Source organism: Belonocnema kinseyi, chromosome 5 (assembly GCF_010883055.1).
Source record: "Belonocnema kinseyi isolate 2016_QV_RU_SX_M_011 chromosome 5, B_treatae_v1, whole genome shotgun sequence".
NCBI lineage: Eukaryota > Metazoa > Arthropoda > Insecta > Hymenoptera > Cynipidae > Belonocnema > Belonocnema kinseyi.
In genome coordinates this window covers 79,066,348-79,085,651 of record NC_046661.1, presented here as the reverse complement: position 1 = coordinate 79,085,651, position 19,304 = coordinate 79,066,348, and the positions used below count along the sequence as shown (strand labels likewise).

General features: G+C 26.8%; 2 protein-coding genes across 5 annotated transcripts in view; both read right to left on the bottom strand.

The window, feature by feature from the left end:
* Positions 1–3,203, bottom strand: part of LOC117173330 (RING finger and transmembrane domain-containing protein 2) — a 22,645-nt gene extending 19,442 nt beyond the window's left edge. The window contains exon 1 of the mRNA XM_033361825.1: positions 2,980–3,203. The gene's annotated coding sequence lies outside the window, so the exon portion shown is untranslated. The remainder of the gene's footprint in view (positions 1–2,979) is intronic.
* A 6,544-nt stretch (positions 3,204–9,747) lies between these two features.
* LOC117173454 (probable citrate synthase 2, mitochondrial) overlaps positions 9,748–19,304 on the bottom strand; it is a 47,328-nt gene continuing 37,771 nt past the window's right edge. For 3 of the 4 annotated variants that reach the window (XM_033362036.1, XM_033362037.1, XM_033362035.1), the window contains 5 exons: positions 14,541–14,749; positions 13,432–13,564; positions 12,729–12,926; positions 10,498–10,599; positions 9,748–10,057 (listed from right to left, as the gene is read on the bottom strand). In XM_033362036.1, the coding sequence (XP_033217927.1) occupies positions 9,884–10,057; positions 10,498–10,599; positions 12,729–12,926; positions 13,432–13,564; positions 14,541–14,749 (816 nt within the window). In that variant the 3' untranslated portion in view covers positions 9,748–9,883. Of the gene's footprint in view, positions 10,058–10,170; positions 10,377–10,497; positions 10,600–12,728; positions 12,927–13,431; positions 13,565–14,540; positions 14,750–19,304 lie in introns of all 4 variants that reach the window. The other variant, XR_004467189.1, reaches the window with a different exon arrangement.

Here is a 19,304-nt window from a genome sequence, read left to right as displayed (position 1 = left end):
TTCAACAAAACAGTTAAATTTGTAACAAAGAAATTGGTAGATGATATTTCAACAAAAGAATAATTTAATTTGAAACAAAAAACAGTAGAATTCAAGCAAAAAGACGAATTTTCAACAAAACAGTTACATTTTTAACAAAAATGAAATAGATGATATTTCACTAAAAAAAGATTTTAATTTGAAAACAAAAACAGTTAAATTTAACACAAGAAGACGAATTTTCTACAAAATAGCTGATCTTTAAAAAACAGTTGAATTCAACCCCTAGAAGACAAATGTTCAATAAAATAGATAATATTAAAAAAGAAAAGTTAAATTCATCCAAAGAAGATTAATTTTCAACAAAACAGATACATTTTTAACAAATAATGTAATGGATGATATTCCAACCCAAGAAGATTTTAATTTGAAACCTAAAACAGTTGAATTCAACAAAAGACGAATTTTCAACAAAATAGTTAATATAAAAAAAAAATAGTTTAATTTTTAACCCAAATAGGTTAAATTCATCAGAGGAAGATGAATTCTCAATGAAACCGTTAAATTTTTAACAAAGACAAAAATAATATATGATATTTAAACCAAAGAAGATGAGTTTTCAACAATAAATGCAATCGATGATATTACAATAAAAAAAGATTTGAAGTTGAAAACCAAAAGCAGCTGAATTCAGTCAAAGGCGAATTTTTCACAAAATAGTTCATATTCAACCACATATTTGAATCTTCGTCCCGATAAGACGAATTTCCAACGAAAAATTTAGGTGACATTTCAACCAAAAAATATTTTAATTAGAAACAAAAATTAGTTTAATTCAACCAAAGAATACGAATTTTCAACAAAATAGTTGATACTTAAGCAAACAGTTGAATTTTTAGCCTAAAAAGAGGTTGAATTCATCCAAAGAAGATATATTTTCAATAAAACAGATACATTTTTAGCAAAAAAGTTAACATATGACTTCAACGAAAGTAGATTTTGATTTTTAATAAAAAAAAAGTTGAATTTAACGCAAGAAAATGAAGTTTTAACAACATCGTTAATTTTTGACCCAAAAAGAACAATTTTAACCAAATAGTTGAATTTCTAATGAAAAATGTAATAGGTGTTTCAACAAAAAAAAAAGATTTTAAATTGAAACCAAAAACAGTAGAAATCAATTCAAAAAGACGAATTCTCAACAAAATAGTTCATTTTCGACTAATTTGTTGAATTTTCAACCCGGAAAAATTTGAATTCATTCAAAGAAGATGAATCTTCATGAATATATGATATTTTAAGCAAAGAAGATTTTAATTTGAAGCCAAAAACAGTTGAATTCAACCAAAGAAGAAGACTTTTCAACAAAATAGTTTATATTTCACCAAATTGTTGAATTTTCTACACATAAAGACGAATTTTCAAAAAACAGTTGCATTTTCAACCAAAAACTACAAATTTAACTATTCTATTTTCTTTTTTTGCACGAAAATCAGGAATTATATCAAAAAGCAGAAAATCAGGACAGCAATAAAAAATCAGGACATGTCCAAATAAATCAGGAAAACTTGTTCCCATACGATTGAACATTTAAAAAAAGTTGGAATTCAACTTATCTTAAATTGCATTATATAAAATTTATAAACATATTGCTAGTTTTACAATAAAAAATTTCTATAAATTTTATGATTTAATGTTGAAATTTATTCAATATGAAATATTTAGAACTGAGAACTCTTGACTTTTAACCTTCAAAATCATCCAAATTTGAGAATTTTTATTTATACAAGTTCACAAATAAAGTTATTAATTTTCAAAATTTACAAATTAATATTATGCAAATTTTAAATTTAATAATTAAAAATGCTGTAATTTTGATAAACGACATTCAAAATCTCTAATTTGAAATTATTCATGTTTTAAGTTTTATAATTAAAAAATCTGCAATCTTCATTATTTATATCTCAAATTTCTTCAATATACAAGATTTAGAATTGAAAATTTTACTTGACTTCCAAAAACTATTGTGATAATTAAAAGTTTTGCAATGAAAAATTCTGCAATTTGGATCATTTAAATTCCAAATTTCTTCAATTAGAAAGATTTAGAATTAAAAAATTAAAATCTGATCTTCAAAATCATCCACATTTAAGGATTTTCATTTACATATCTTTAAAAAGAAATATTTTTTTGATTTTGAAAATTTAGAATGAAAAATTATGCAGGTTTTAAATGTAGAAAATTTAAAAAGCTCCATTTTGATGATTTGATTTATATATTTTTTTCAATCTGGAAATATTTAGAATTGAAACCTTGACTCTGATCTTCAATATCATCAACATTTCCGAATTTTTAGTGATACATTTTTAAAATGGAGAAGTTTTTAATTTAAAATCTTCAAAAGCGTACTATTAAAAAAGAACATGTATTTGTAACATGTTTGTATTTGATAACGAAGAGATCCACCTATCAATTGAAGTTTGAAATTATGAATCCATAAAAAAGATTATGACGAAATCACAAAATTGATAAACATATGGCACGATAAAAAAAAAAACAAGTTATATCAGATTCGCTCTGATCTTGTGTAATTTTACGAAATTCTCTGAAATCGATACGAATAATCTAATAAATTTACGAAAATGCAGTAAACTGACAAGATTCGAAATCACAAAATTACGTGGTGCATTTACTCGAGCGTAAGGTTATGTTCGACGAAAATTCAAAAACCTTCATAAAAAAACACTGAATCGGGAATTATCTTTTAGTAAATCAGTAAATTCATTCTGAAATTCTCTCAATTTGTAAAAATTTAGGCGATTATAAGCAAAATATGCGATTTGTATATAACCAACTGTCAAATTTCAGAAATCTGTGATGCAATATTTTACATTTAAAGGCAAAGGTTAAAAAATATCAATGTGCAGCCAATTTTTTTTTCTTAACAGTTAAAAATAACAAGAATCGAGTAAAATGAAGTAATTTGGATCGATTACTCACCTGTTGGATTTGTTTTCCAGACAATAACACTTCAAAAAGAGATATTACGTTACTTGTCGTTCGGGACCCATTTCTTCGAAAAATTCTTCGCAATTCTTCACGGTCTTTTTTTCTCCCGTGATAAAAATAAGAGATCGATGATTTTGTTTGTTTAATACTGAATTTTCACGCTCTTCATCAAAGAATTGATCCAATCGATGGATTTGATAACGCCATTTTCTTTTAGCTCAGTTTGGTTTAATTCCGCGCTATTCCATGTTCAACGTTTAAGAAATCGGAATAGGGAACTGTGGAATATGGAACAGACATATATTTTTATAAAAAAGTTTCTTTTAACTGATAAAAAGGTTCATGCCTTTTTGAATTGTATATGATTCGCAATTTTCATCAAATTTAAGCCAAATCAAAAGGTTCATAAAAAGCTTTAAAACATTTCGAAGATTCAAATATTAAGGCGGGAATTTGCGGAATATTTAAAAAACGCTGTTAAGTATCAAATTTACACATTGATTTATGTAAAACTATAACTAAAAAAATGTGCACTGGAAAATTTAATTTGTTTTTTAAGCAAAATTTCCCATTTTCTCGACTAATATTTTTAAAGGATTCTACATAAATCTCCATTCCTATTTATTTATCACATGAACGATTTTATGGTTGAAAATTCCACAATTTGGTAAAAAGTTCATACTTTTTGATAGAAAATTTAACAGTTTTTTAAAAAATGCATACTTTTAAGCTTGAAAATTCGTCTTCTTTGCTAAAAATTTTTGTTTCATTGAAAGTTAATCTACTTAACTAAAAGTGGAACTAGTTAATTTTTTTTTATTGTAGTTTCATAATTTTTTTTTAATTTATCTGTTTTTTTGTAGAAAGTAAATCTTCTTGATAGAAAATTAATCTATTTTGTTGAAAATTCAACTATTTATTGAAAATTAACATTTTTGTTGACAATTCAACTGCTTGACTAAAAGGTTAACTACTTTATTATTAAAATGTATATATTTTTTTCATTGAAGATTCTTATTTTAGTTAAAAACCATTTTTCTTGGTAGAAAATAAATCGTTTTGGTTTAAAATTTATATATTTTTTTAAAAATTCGTCTTCTTTGGTAGTATTTTCATTTTTTTGTTTGAAAATTAACGTTTTACTGAAACTTCATATTTTTGTGTTGAAAATTCAACTACTTGGCTAAAAGTTAAACTACTTGGTCAAATATTTATTTTCTCGGTTTAAGATTAATCTTTTTAACTAAAAATTTCGCTGTTTAATTTTTACAAGTTAAAAATTGATTTTTTTCTGTCTGATGATTAAACTTACTCAGCCAAAGATTTATCATTTAAAATAAAAATTCATCTCTTTATAGGGAAGTGTACCTATTTTGTTGAAAAATTGTATTTTTTTTAGAAAATTAATTTTTTTGTAGAAAGTTGATTTATATGTTTCAAAATTAACGTTTTTTTCGAAAAATTAAAATTTTTCGGATTAAAAATTCCACTGATAGGCTAAAATTTCAATGACATTATTAGAAAATGGTTTTTCTTTCGGTTGAAGACTCATAATTTTAGTTAAAGATTCATCTGTTTGCTTGGAAATGTATGTGTTTTGTTGAAAATCCTTATTTTTTGGTAGAAAATCGTTTTTTGTGTAAAAATAAATCATCTAGATAGAAAATTCACCTATTGTTATTGAAAATTCAACGATTTAGTTGAAAATTCATATTTTCGGGTTGAAAAGTCAGTTGCTTTGCTAAAATTTGAACTAATTTATTAAAATTCTTGTTGTTGAAACTTAATAATTTTTGTTGAAAATTCGTCTCTGGTTAAAAATTAATTTTTGTTGTTGCTGTTGAAAATCCGTCTTTTTTAGTAGAAAACAATAATCTTCTTCGTAGAATATTCATCTATTTAGTAGAAAATTCATTTATATGTCTAAAAATTTATATTTTAATTTGTTTTGAAAATTCATATTTCTGGGTTGAAAGTTCAATTTATTGGCTGAGAGTTAAACGATTTTCTTAAAAATTCACTTTTTTTTGGAGATTCATTGTTTTATTTATACTTTAATCCCTTTTGTTCAAAATTTTTTCTTTTTTACATTCTCATCAGAGAAGGTATTAGATTTGTGTAAAATTTGCCCCCCCCCCCCCCCAGTTTTTATCAAATGTCCACGTTTTGAGACCCTCTGAAACCGAAAAACAGGTTTTTAGAATGTGTCTGTCTGTATGTCTGTCTGTGAACAGAATAACTTTCGAAAAAACTAATCTATTAGATTGCGCTTTGGCACACTCGTTTAGTATCCTAATCTAAAGGTCATGTTCGTTTGTTAGTAATTTTGGATAAAAATTCAAAAAGTGGGCACATTTTGAATATTTTTTAGACCACTTTTTTAAAAATTCCTAAATTCTCTGTACAGTTATTTAAAGTATGCAAAAAGTCGAACAATTTACCCTAATGACTTTTTTTGAAAAATCAGAAATTACCAGAGTTAGAGCATTTTCAAAATCCAAAAAAACAAATTAAAATGAACATTTTAAGCCAAACAATGCATGATATGAAAAATGGCCAAGAAAAGAAAAACGTTGCTTTTCAAAATCCCTACAAGATCATGATAACATTTTTTTTTTATTTGGTCGGAAAGTTGAAAATTCCAAATTTTATCGTACCAAAAATTTTTTAAACCACATTTTTTCAAGATTAAAAAATTCTATGTACGGTTGTTCATAGCACTCAAAAACTCAAACAATTCATCCCTATGACTTTTTTCTATAAATAGAAAATCATCAGAGTTAGGGCATTTTCAAAATCCAAAAAAAAACTAAAATGAGAATTTTAAGCCAAACAACACATGATATGAAAAAAAGTCAAAAGAAGAAAAACTTTGCTTTTTGAAGGCTATACAGGATCATGATAACAACTTTTTTTAATTTGGTCGAAAAGTTGAACATTCCAAATTTGATCCTACAAAAAAAAAAGAAAAAAATCCACAAATTCTATTTTTTGGTTAAACTATGCAAGATACGAAAAAAATGAAAAAGCTCGGTACAGTAAAATGTGTAATAAACAAATGGTTTGCCTAAATAAGATCTAAAAATTTGATTTTCAGATTTCTTTGATAGGGCACGCGCTTTTTACATTCACACCATAATGCGAAATTATTGGTTTCATACGAAAAATGATTTTCGCGGATTCCATCTAATATCGACGTTTTGAGATTTCCTCAGAAGGAACAAAAAGTTTCCAGGTTAGTATCTGTCTGTTGTTGTCGTACGTAGACTGGATGTCTTTGGACCGACTAATTGAATCAAATTGGGCTTTGGCACACAGGTTTTGGGGCCAAAGATTTTAAAATTTCACGTTCCGCTATTTATAGCACACGAAAATGTTAACAATTTATCATGATGGATTTTTTTTGGTAACAAGAAAATTATCAAGGTTATGGCTTTTTCAAAATACAAAATGAAAATGAAAATTCTAAACCAATTAACGCACGATATAAAAAAGGCAAGAAAAACTAAACGTTACTTTTTGAAAAACTTACAAATTCATCATAACAGGTTTTAAAATTTAAAAAAAATCGAAAATTCATCTTTTAATCGCACAAAAAATACTGAATTATTACATTCTCATCATAATAAGAAGGTATTGTTTTATGGGAAAACTGACTATCGCGGATTTCTTGAAATTTTCACTTTTCGAGAATCCCTAATTCCCGAAGAAACCGGTATTACGATGACGTCTATCTGCCGGCCTTGTCATTATCGTCGTTGTCGTTGTAGTCTGTAAACACGGTAACGATTGAAGTAATTATTTTATTGAATTTCCATTTGACACACTTTATAAGGATATGAAAAGAAAGGACGATTTCGTTAGCCAGCTATTTTAAATAAAAATGCAATAATTTGGAGCATTTTCAAAATTTTTAAGGCCACTTTTTTAAGATTTGAAATTTTCATATAGTGCTGTTTATAGTGCACAAAAACATGAACAATTTATCTTGATGACTTTTTTTGATAACAACAAAATTACCAGAGTTATAGCGTTTCCAAACTTTAAAAAAATAATAAAAACGAAAATGACTATTCTATGTCATTCAACGCACCACATGAAAAAAGTCAACAAAAGAAAAATATTAGTTTTTAAAGACCTACACGATTATAATAACAACTTTTTGAATTTTGTTAAATAATTTAAAATTAAAATTTTTGTCGCACAAAAATGATGTATTACATTCTCATCATAATGAGAAGGCCATTTGGTTTTAACATTAGTTTAAAAAAAAGTTTAAACATTAGTTTTATGTGAAAATTGTCTATCGCTAAATAATCTAAATAAATGTATTATAAGTTTGATACAGAAGTGTTAAACATAATATAGAAAAGTTAACATTTTGGACAAAATCGAGTGCGAAGCACGAGATACGTGATGAGAATGTGTTCGTTAAAGCTGCAGAAGCTTTAACAAAGGAGAATTCACAATCACCAAATTACAGTTGTCGATGCTTGGTTCGTTAACCTTAATAGATCTGTGCACAAATGTGGGGCAAATACTTATCAAGTCAAAAATTCATCCTGTAAGATCAAAAATTCATCTCTGTGGCCGAAAATCTAATTATTTTGTTGAAAATTTGACTTTTTTTTATAGAAAATCAATTTTCTCGGTAGAAAATTAATGCAGATATTTGAAAATACAAAAAATTTGTTTTTTCTTTGGCAAAATTAATTGTTTTGACTGATAATTTAACTTATTGGGTTAAAGATTTATCATATATTTTTGTGAAAAATCAATCTTTTTGTTAAAAAATTCTGGAATCTGGTTGAAATGTACCATTTTTATCATCTTGGCGTTCTTGTTGAAAATTTAATCAATTAGTTAAAACTTTAAATACTTTGTTCTTGGGTAAAAGTGAAACAGTCATCATGGAAAATAAAAATTCATCTATTTCCACGAAAATGTAACTATTCAGTTGAAAATTAGTCTTTTTATAGTTAATTAATTTTCTTGGTAGAAAATTCATCTATATATTTGAAAATAAACATTTTTGTTGAAAATGAAACTACTTGGCTAACATTTTCACTACTGTGTCAAATAAAAAAAATTTGGTTGAAGATTCAGAATTTTTGTTGAAAATTTTTGAATTTCGCTGATAGATCATTTCTTTATATAAAATAAATCATCTTGGTAGAAAATTCATCTATTTCGTTTTCAATTTATCCGTTTGGTTGAAAATTAACCTTTTTGTTGCAAAATAATCTGTTTGGCCAAAACGTGAACTACTTTATCAAAATTAAATTTTTTTTTGGTTGAAGATTTATAATTTTTGTTGCAAATTTGTCTCTGATTAAAAATTTATGAATTTTGTTGAAAATTCGTCCGTTTTGGTAAAAAAAATCTTTTTGGTAGAAAATAGATTTATTATGTTCAAAATTTATCTCTTTGGTTTAAAATTAAATTTTTTGGTAGATGATTCGTCATTTTAGTTTGAAATTAATCTCTTTTGTTTGAAATCTAATTATTTGGTGAAAAACTTGGGTGTTTGGTGTTGAAAATTATTTTTATCACTGAAAATTTTACTACTCCAGTAAAAGATACATAATTTTAGTTGAGAATTCATCTCTTTGATAGAAAATTAAACTTCTAGGTTGAAAATGCAACTGTTTGGTTAAATATCCAATATTTTGTTGGAAAATAATATTTTTTGGTTTAATATAAATATTGTTTATATAAAATTAAAATATTTTTGATTTTAATATCAATTATTAAAGTTTTCTTTGACTATTCATCTTTTTTGATTGAAAATTCAACCACTTGCTTAAAAGTTAAACTACGTTGTTAAAAATTTATTTTTTTGCTGAAAATTAATTATTTAACTGAAAAATTAACTACCAGTTGAAGATTAGTAAATTTTATTTGAAAATTCTTCTCTTTAGCTGAAAGTTTAAATATTTTGTTTCAAATTAATCTAAAAGCTTTGGAATCAACTATTATCTGGAAAATTTGTTTTTTTTTTGTTTAAAAACTCATCTATTTTAGTATAAATTTAACCTTTTTTTATTAAAATTGCAACTATTTGGTTGAAAATTCGTTTTTTATTGTGTGCTGCTTTTAATTGTTTGTAACTTAAGTAAAAATATTTTTGGTTTTAATATAAATTATATTATCTATATTTTTCATTCAAAATGAAAAACTTTTTTGGTTTTAATATCAACTAAATAAAGTTGAACTATTTTGTTAAAAATTCACGTTTTTGGTTGAAGATACATAAAGTTGAAAATTTGCTTTCTCACCTGAAACTTTAAGTATTTTGTTGAAAATTAATTTGTTTAACTGAATAGTTAACTAATCCAGATAAAGATTAGTAATTATTTTAAATATTCACTGTTCAGTTAAAAATTAAAATCTGTTTTGTTTAAAGATTCAACTATTTGGTTTAAGAATCATCTTTTTTCGGGCGAATTTAAAACTGTTTTTGGCTTAAAAATATATTTTTTTCAATATCAATAATTATTATTTTTTAATCAAAATTCACATTTTTCGGTTAAAAGTTGAACTACATGGTTAAAGATGATATTTTTTCGTTAAAAATTTATCATTTCAGTTGAAAATTTATGTCAATAGTTGAAAATTTAACTATTTGGTTAAAAGTTAATCTATTTTGATGACAATGTCATTTTTAATTCAAATTTCAGGAATTCAAAGTAGTAAAAATCAATATTAATAATAGTAACAAAATTAATTGGATTTAAATGAATGTATTTCCGTGTTTCGGTTCAGGTACAATGTCGGATCGTTACATCTATATTACATAAATAATCGTGCGGGAAATTTTGAAATTTAATGAACCTAAATTCGGAAACAAATTCAATAAACATTCCGAATTCTTTAATTTATTAGTCTATCTTTGTCACTTGGTAGAATAATTTTTTACGTTCTCTAAATAACTGTAGGTACATTTTGATTTGGGCCATTCAACTGGTGTGTCCAATGCTTTTGCCCAGATTATAGAAGCTACTGCACCAAGAGCTCGAGACATGCAGAGAAAAACTTGATTGAATTCCATGTCTTTCAATCCGTAAAGCTTTAAAAAATAAAAATTAAATTAGTTAAAAAAAAATTATAGGCATAAGATAATATTAATTAATTAATTAATTTATTAAATACATTTTTAAAATTAATACATTGAACTCTCACTCATTCCAAAGGCCGAGAAACGTAAACATTCCGATATTCCAAATTTGCAGGGGCCCCCATCTCTACCGCGAGTCGTGGGGCGAGTTTGTCAAGCGACGCTCATTGGCTGTGCTTACATGGTGTCAACGCGTGCGCTGTTCATTGGCCTGCCACTGACGCGCGCGAGACCGTACAGGCACAGTGGTGGGAGGTGAAGCAGGTTCCCCCTTGGAATATTCGAACGTAAAGGATTTTAAATAAGTGAGAGTTCACTGTAATAAATAACGCACTCAAAAAATAGAAAGTAAATCAATAATAGCAAGCTTTAATTGAAAAAAAATAAATTACTTCAAAAATTGGAGCTGCTATAGCAGATTCCTCGGGCCAAATCTTTTTCTTATTTGAACTTTCTCTTATAGCTGACAATATTCCAGATATATCCTGAGAAAGCTAAAAACGATTGAATTATTTTTGAGTATTTAATTTAAATTCAGTATATGTTATACAAAATATAATATATTAATATTCTATTTTTGGTTGGAAATTGATCGTTTTTAGTTGAAAATTCCATCGCTAAATATATCATTCATTTGATTGGTTACAGATGAACTATTTTGATGAAAATTCGTTTTTTTGTTGTTGAAAATTATTTTTGTTACTGAAAATATAACTATTCCATTTTTTGTTGAAAAATGATTTTTTTTTTGTTTATAATTTTTATTTTTGGGTATAACATTACTTTTTGATTGAAAGTTGTTTAAAAATGTAACTTCTTCGCAAAAATTTGGACTACTATATTAAAAAAATGTTGGCTGAAAATTCGTGTATTTGTTAATAATTCATCTTTTTTAAAATTAATTTTCTTCTTTGAAAAATTAAACTTCTTGTTAGAAAATTCTCGTCTTAGATTGAAAATTGAAACATTTTGCTGAAGAATCGTTTTCCTTTCTATTAAATGTTTTGCTGGAAATTTACTTTTTGGTTCAAAAATCAATTAATGGCTTCAAACTTGAAATGCTCCGTAAAATTTTTTTTTTTTTTTTGGTTGAAGATTTGTTATGTTAGTTGAAAATTCCACTAGTCGGTCATAAATGCGGTTTTTTGTTGAAACATTGGTAGAAAATTAAACTATTTTATTGAAAATTAACATTCTTATCGTAAATCAATATTATTATTTTTTTTTATGAAACTACTTTAGTGTTGAATTTTCAACAAAATAATAAAATTTCAATTCAAATAGTTGCATTTTCAACCCAATAGTTGATTGTTCCAGAAAATTTTTTTTCAAATGAGAGTTGAATTTTCAATATGTAAGGACGAATTCTACCATCAAAAAAGGGAAATTTGGAATAAATCATTTAAATTTTCATCAAAATAATCAAATTTATACAAAATCGTTAAGCTTTTAACAAAATAATTAAATTTTCAATACATTAGTTGAATTTTCAACTAAAATCATGAATCTACAAAAGAGAAATTAATTTTTAACAAAGATTTATTATTAAGTTAATTCGCAAACAAGATATGATGGCTGATATTGCAACAAAAAAAAATTTTTGTTTAAAGTCAAAAGCAGTCGAAATTAACCAAAAAGATGATTCCTTAACAAAAATGTAATAGTTTAAACTTTATTAAAAAAATTTTTTCTGCAAAAGAGTTAAGTTGCAGCTGAAGAAATTGATTTTTAAACATAAAAACGAATTTTCAAAAAAGGAATAGAATTTTTCACCCATGAGATGGATCTTTACATGATTAAATTAATTTTTAACAAAGTAGTTCAACTGTCAACGAAATAGTTTAATTTTTGATCGAGGAGTTTCATTTTCTATTGAAAAGATGAATTTTTAACTAAGATTATGTATATTTCCCTGAAATGTTCAACTTCTTAATCAAAACATTAATTTTTTATGAAAAAAGCGAATTTGCAACCAAATTGTTACGTCATCAACGAATGAGATGAATTTCCAACTAGAATAACGAATCCTTCACAAAAAAATTAATTATTAAGAGAGTAGTTCAATTTTTAGCTAGTTAGCTCCTTTTATAACAAAAGTTGAAAAGTTTTATTTTTTCTGAAGAAAATTAATTTTTAAACGAAAAAAAAACATATTTTTAGAAAAAAAGTTGAAACATTCAACCAAAGATGAATTTTCAACAAAAAAAGTTTATTTTTTGAACTACATAAAGTAAAAAGTAAAAGTAACAAAGATAAATTTTCTATTTAAAAAAAGTTAAATTAACCGTTAAGAAATAAATGTTAGAACAAAACTTAAACAAATTTTCAACAAAATAGATAAAGAAAGAGAAAAAAGATAAATCTTCAACCAAAAAAATAAATTAAAAAAAAATGTGTTTCACCTTTCAGCCAATTAGCTGAATTTTTTATCAAGAAAGATGATTAAAAAAAAACAGTTGTATTCACAATAAAATGATTAAATTTTAAGCGAAATAGTAGAATTTGTAATTGTAGAATTTATTATAATAAAAATTAATATAATTTTGAAATATCACTTGAAAGGATTGGATAGGACATAGAAATAGGTGGATTGCGAGGTCATCTCATTGTCAAGAAAACTCACTTTGATCCTCGGATCATTCGGCAGATTTTCTCTGGCAAATTCTCGCAGCGCATTGTATCGCGAGTCTCCGAATTCAGACTCTTTGTGAGCTACGATTTCTGAGCTTTTATCGACAAGTACACTCAGGAAACTTTTCAAAGCATCCTTCTCAGGTTCAACGCCGAAAACACTTTGTACTTTCGTTTGAAAATGTACGTACTGAAAAATAGAAAAAAAATATTATTAAAAATATCGATAATAAACACTTTCCACTCACATTTATTTAAAAAAAAAAATTAAAAATTTTAATTATAGTAGGTCTGACCGGAAAAATATTGTTTCAGAGTCGATTCATCGCACCTTATTCAGCAATTTCTGGTAAAACCAGATATCATACGACCCCCCACCCACTTATGTAGTCCTCTCCTGGTTCCTGTGATTTCTGGCACACCATATATTCGGATACTTTCCGGACAGACCTAGTATATTTAATTACACCATTAAGCCATTTCCCTTTCGGGGTAGGCGTGACTCACTCGGCAGGGGAAATGAGTAGTGTGTGGAAGGGATAGAGATTTTTCAGATTGATCCAGAATTCTCAATATTTCAAAACATGTATTGCATTAAATATGGAGTGACTTTATAAATAAAAATTATTACTTTTATTTTTTTATTTCATTTTTGATTTATCTTACGGGAATCTTAAAAAAAATATTTTTTATACCTGGCTCATCGTTCCAGTTCTGGGCTCATTAAAATAAGCTGGAATACCAGCTGCTAAAGCTTGACTAATTGCAGGTTGAGCTGTTCCCAAAATTTGTGTAACGTGGGCACCTGGTATGCCACCATCGTCGTCTCTGCAGTTCAATTTATAATTTAAAGTCGCGATTATCGCAATAATTTAATATAAGTAAAAATTGTGAATTATAGTTTCAAAATTCGGTTCCATAATACTCATGTAACATTAATGTAACTGTTATGTAACAATTGAGCTGCCGAATCGAAGAAGGGCACATAAACTTATTTTGCCGGGAGTGGGCAGGTCGATGAAAGTTTTCAAAAGTATTTTCGTATTTTCATTATTAAAGACTAAAACTAGATGTAGAATTTCATTGCGCATCTTTTTTCCCCCAGGCAAAAAGTTGTAGCTATTTTATTTTTCTAATTAAAGCCAAAAAACTGGCTTTTCTGGAAAAATCAATTTTAATTCGTTTTTCACTTCAACTCGTGCTCAGTCAGTCAGTTTTCAGGATTTTTAAATTAAATTTGCAGAGAATATATTTTGAAATGTCCTTCGATTGATAGAGCAAAAGGAACTTAAAAATTTATTTAAAAAAAATTGTAGTCAATTTTTTTCTGATGTTCTGATTCCTTTTGCTCTATCAATCGAAGGACATTTCGAAATAAATTCAATGTGCGCAATAAAAGATGCGCAATGAAATTCTACATCTAGGTATAGTCTTTAAAAATTAAAATTCGAAAATGTTTTTGAAACCTTCCTGGGGCCTCCCCACTCCAGTCGAAATAAGTTGATGTGCCCTTCTTCGATCCGGCTGCTCAATTATGTAACAGTTATGTAACATCTGTTAAAGAGCCATGTGATAATTATGTAACATTTATGTGGCAGTTATGTAACATGTACGTAACATTTATGTAACATACACTCACCAGTTATGTAAAAGTTATGTAAAATTTATGTAACTGGTATGTAACATGCAGGTCACAGTTATACAAAACGCATGAAATAGTTATATAATCATTATGTAATACCTATACATAGACACATAAATTTGTTTATAAATGATTAATCAAATAATTATAATAAAGACTCACGCATTAACTGCAATATAAAGTCTCAGAAATTCTCCTAGTGATTTTTTTCCCTCCTTTCCTATATGTGAAATGTTTCCAATACAGTCAAGGAGAAAATCTACCCAGTCCCCTTCTTTGTGATGCGTGAACTTTAAACTTTGTTGTGGCCCGGTTAAACAAACAATAGCTGGCAGAGTCGCTAGAATTTCCATACTATCTTCATAAATATACTGCAGAAAAAAATGTAAAGAAAATGATTCTTTTTTTTCATTTGCTATAAATTAGTTTAAAAAATTTTTAATTAGTGCACAGACTTCATTTTATTTACATATCCTAGATAATTGGGACACAGAAATATTCTGTAAATGTTACAGAACAGAAAGTTATACGTTTCAGAACAGGCTACTAACCACTTATACAAAAATTTCATTCCAAAAAACTATCACCAATCTGCAACAGTTCCATAACAATGAAAGAATGCTGTTACGCTTATGAAACTAGTATAGAGTACTATAGTAGTATAACAAAGCGACAGTTGTGACACTTAACGATCGAGCAAGGTTATGTTCTATGCTAAGTTAAAGTTTCTGTACCGTGCTGAGTTATCGACATTAGATTATTAGCATCAGTTGGTAATACAAATCCATAAACCATCTATATCCTTATTTACCTCTTTCACTTCCTCTTCTTCCTCCTCTTGCTCCTCGTCATCTTTTTCCTCTTTTATGTCCTCCTCTTCCACTCGCTTCTCCTCAACCTCCTCCGTCTCCTCCTCCTCCTCCTCCTCTTTCTCCTCTTTCTCTTTCTTATATATATATATATATATATATATATATTCTGAATGTTTTTAACATCCTCCTACTTGTATTTTAACATGAGGTGAACAATAAGAAGCACGAGATAGATAGTAAATAGTAAATATGGTAACGTTTTTAGTACGCTTCCAGATGATTAACGTTTTTGGTAGAAAATAAATCTTTCTGTTTAAAAATTTATGTTTTTAGTTCAAAATTCAACTTTTTGGTTGAGGATTCTTGAGTTTTATTAAAATTCGCCACTTTCGACAATAAATTAATCTTTTTGTTTGAAAATTCATCTTTTTTATTTCTAATTTCAACTTTTTTGTTAAAAACACTTAATTCTTATTAGAAATTCATCTTTTTTATAGTAAATTAATATTTTGTTTAAAAACTCGTTTTTTTGGTTTTAAATTCAAATTTTTGGTTTAGAATTCTTGAATTTTATAAAAAATTCGTTTTTTTTTCAGTAGACAATTAATGTCCTTCTATGAAAATTCATATTTTTGGTTAAAAATTTATGTATTACTTACAAATTCAACTTCTTAATTAAATATTAAACAACTAGGTCTTAAAATTAAACTACTTTTTAAGAGGTAAAACAACTATTCTTTCTTTCTTAAAAATTCAACTTTTTATTTGAAAATTCTTGAATTTGATTCAAAATTCGTCTGTTTTGGTTGTAAATTAATCTTTTTGTTTAAAATATCATTTTTTTGTCAACATTTTAACAACTAGGTTTTAAAATTGAAGTACTTTATTAAAAATGAAAATTTAAAAAATAAATTTTCCTTAAAAATTCAACTTTTTGTTTAAGGATTCTTGTATTTTATTAAACAATTCGTCTTTTTTGGTAGTATATTAATCTTCTTTAAAAATTATTTTTTTCAGTCGAACATTCAACTTTCTGGTTGAAAATTCTTGAATTTTGTTATAATTCTATTTGTTCGGTAAAATATTCATCTTTTTGTTTGAAAAATGATCTTTTTGGGGGTAAAAGCTATCCAGCCCCTTAACCCAGGCTGCGGGGGGTCTATTGTTTCGGCCGAGTCGAGCGCTGGCGGTACAGTCTTCTTCAACAACGCACTGCGAACCCTACACGGTACGCACAATCGCGAAACACTACGAAGAGAAAGAGAGACACTAGGAAAAGGAAGGAAACACAGTGCAGGACTACATATTAAGGGGCCCGTCATCTTTTCGGATTGAACATTGAATAGTTACAAATTTCTTTTTTTCTTTTGATACTTAAATTACTTGTAACTATAAAAATATATATTTTTCTTTTAACAATTCATTGCTACTACTAAGGTAGTTCTACTTTAAAACATGGTTATTCAATTTTTAATCAAAAAGATGAATTTTCAAACCAACAACTTAATTTTGTACCGCAAAAAACCAATTTTTAACAAAATTCAAGAACTCTCAACCACACAATTAAATTTTTAACTAAAACACATTAATGTTTAAACAAAAAGTTTAATTTTTATACGGGAAGAAAACGAATTTTTTTAAAAAATTCAAGAATTCTAAAGCAGAAAGTTTTCAACTAAAAAATATGAAATTTTAGACCAGAAGATTAATTTACTTTAAAAAAAGACGAATTTTCAATATAATTCGAAAATTATCAAACAAGCAGTTGAATTTTCAACTAAACAAGATGAACAATTATACAAAAAGTTTAATTTTCTATCTAGAAAAAACTAATTTTTTAACATTATTTAAAAATTCAATTCATTGCATGTATTCAAACAGTACATTATACCTTCCTCATTGGGGATAGAAATGCATTAATGGCTTATAAAATACTAAGATATTCATATTCAGGAGACATTTTTTGGACAATTTAAACAAAATTTATCTCGGGGATCTATTAGAGCAGACAAAACTATTAGTGGCGACTTGTGTATAGCGGCGACTAGACTAACAGTATCTGGGCCGATAACTTAGCTGCATTTCAAACATTCGGTTCTGTTACTGGCCGCTGTCGTTATTGACCACTTAGCCTATATTTTGTTCAAATTGTCCAAAAAAATGTCTCCTGAATATGAATATCTTAGTATTTTATAAGCCATTAATGCATTTCTATCTCCAATGAGGAAGGTATAATGTATTGTTTGAATACATGCAATGAATTGAATTTTTAAATTATGTTAAAAAATTAGTTTTTTCTAGATAGAAAATTAAACTTTTTGTATAATTGTTCATTTTGTTTAGTTGAAAATTCAACTAATTGATTGATAATTTTCGAATTATATTGAAAATTCGTCTTTTTTTAAAGTAAATTAATCTTCTGGTCTAAAATTTCATATTTTTTAGTTGAAAACTTTCTGCTTTAGAATTCTTGAATTTTTTAAAAAATTCGTTTTCTTCACGTATAAAAATTAAACTTTTTGTTTAAACATTAATGTATTTTAGTTAAAAATTCAATTGTGTGGTTGAGAGTTATTGAATTTTGTTAAAAATTGGTTTTTTTGCAGTACAAAATTAATTTTTTGGTTTGAAAATTCATCTTTTTGGTTAAATATTGAACAACCAGGTGTTAAAGTAGAACTGCTTTAGTAGTAGCAATGAATTGTTAAAAGAAAAATATATATTTTTAGTTGCAGGTAATTTAAGTATCAAAATAAAAAAAGAAATTTGTAATTATTCAATGTTCAATCCGAAAAGATAACGGGCCCCTTAACATGTAGTCCTGCACTGTGTTTCCTTCCTTTTCCTTTTCCTAGTGTCTCGCTTTCTCTTCCTAGTGTATCGCGATGGTGCGAAGCGTGTAGGGTTCGCAGTGCGTTGTTGAAGAAGACTGTACCGCCAGGGCTCGACTCGGCCGAAACAATAGACCCCCCGCAGGCTGGGTTAAGGTGCTGGATGGGAACCCTGAGATAGCTTTTACCCCTTTTTGGTTCAAAATTCAACAAATAGGTTTTAAAGTTAAACTGCTTTCTGAAAAATGCAATTTCTGGTTGACAATTCAAAATTATAGTTAAAAATTCATCTTTTTGGTTGAGCATTGAACTGTTTTGTTTTGTTGTCAAATTACTTCGTTAATCGAAAATTTACTGATTCCATTTTTGATCGATAATGGTTCTTTTGTAAGTAAAAATTAAATTTGTCAATTTAAAATTGTGATTTTTTTTTGTTGAAAATTAAAAAATATTTGAAATTTAATTAAATAGTTTAGTTGAAAATTCAATTTTTCGGTTGAAATTTTTATATAAATTCGTCATTTCCTTTTGAAAGTTCAATAGTTTACTAAAAAAATCAACTATTTGATCGAAAATTAATTGTTTTTCTCATTAAAATTTTTTTTTAAAATTGAAAATTAAACTATTCTATTTTTGGTTCAAAATTTACCTTTCTTAGTTAAAAAATTCAATTATAGCCAGATTAACTGTCATATAAAGTTCAATTAGGCACATTTCAACACTTACTCTAAAAATCACTTTTTTATTTTAATTATTAATTTATTACCAAAGTTTATAATTTACCACATGGTCACGTAGACGATATAAGCATATTGGCAGCTTGACCAGTGTTGGGTAAGTTTCTCTATAAAAAGTAACTCTTTACAGCTACGTTACTTTGCCAAAAAAGTAACTCGTTACCTTTTCAGTTACTTTTCCAAAAAAGTAACTCGTTACAGTTACTAGTAAAAGTAACTTAAGTTACTTTAAAAGTTACTTTTCATATCCCCCCTCGCCTAATTTTTCAGTCAAGAAAGATTGAAATAAAATGATTTTTTTTTAACTATAAAATGAAAAATATGCAATGTGTTCCGATCCGACAAAACTCAACTTCGAAGTTTCGGATTCGCTTGAAGCAATATGTTCAAAATAAAAGTTTGCTTGTTTATAAAGCAAATGAAAAACAGCGCGCGAGCGCGAAATCGATAACACAGGCCGACAAAATTTGACAAAGGTCCGGAACCAGAGACCAGACCTAGTATACCCGAAGGTTTTTGCTGCGCTGAATCCGAATCCGACCTCAG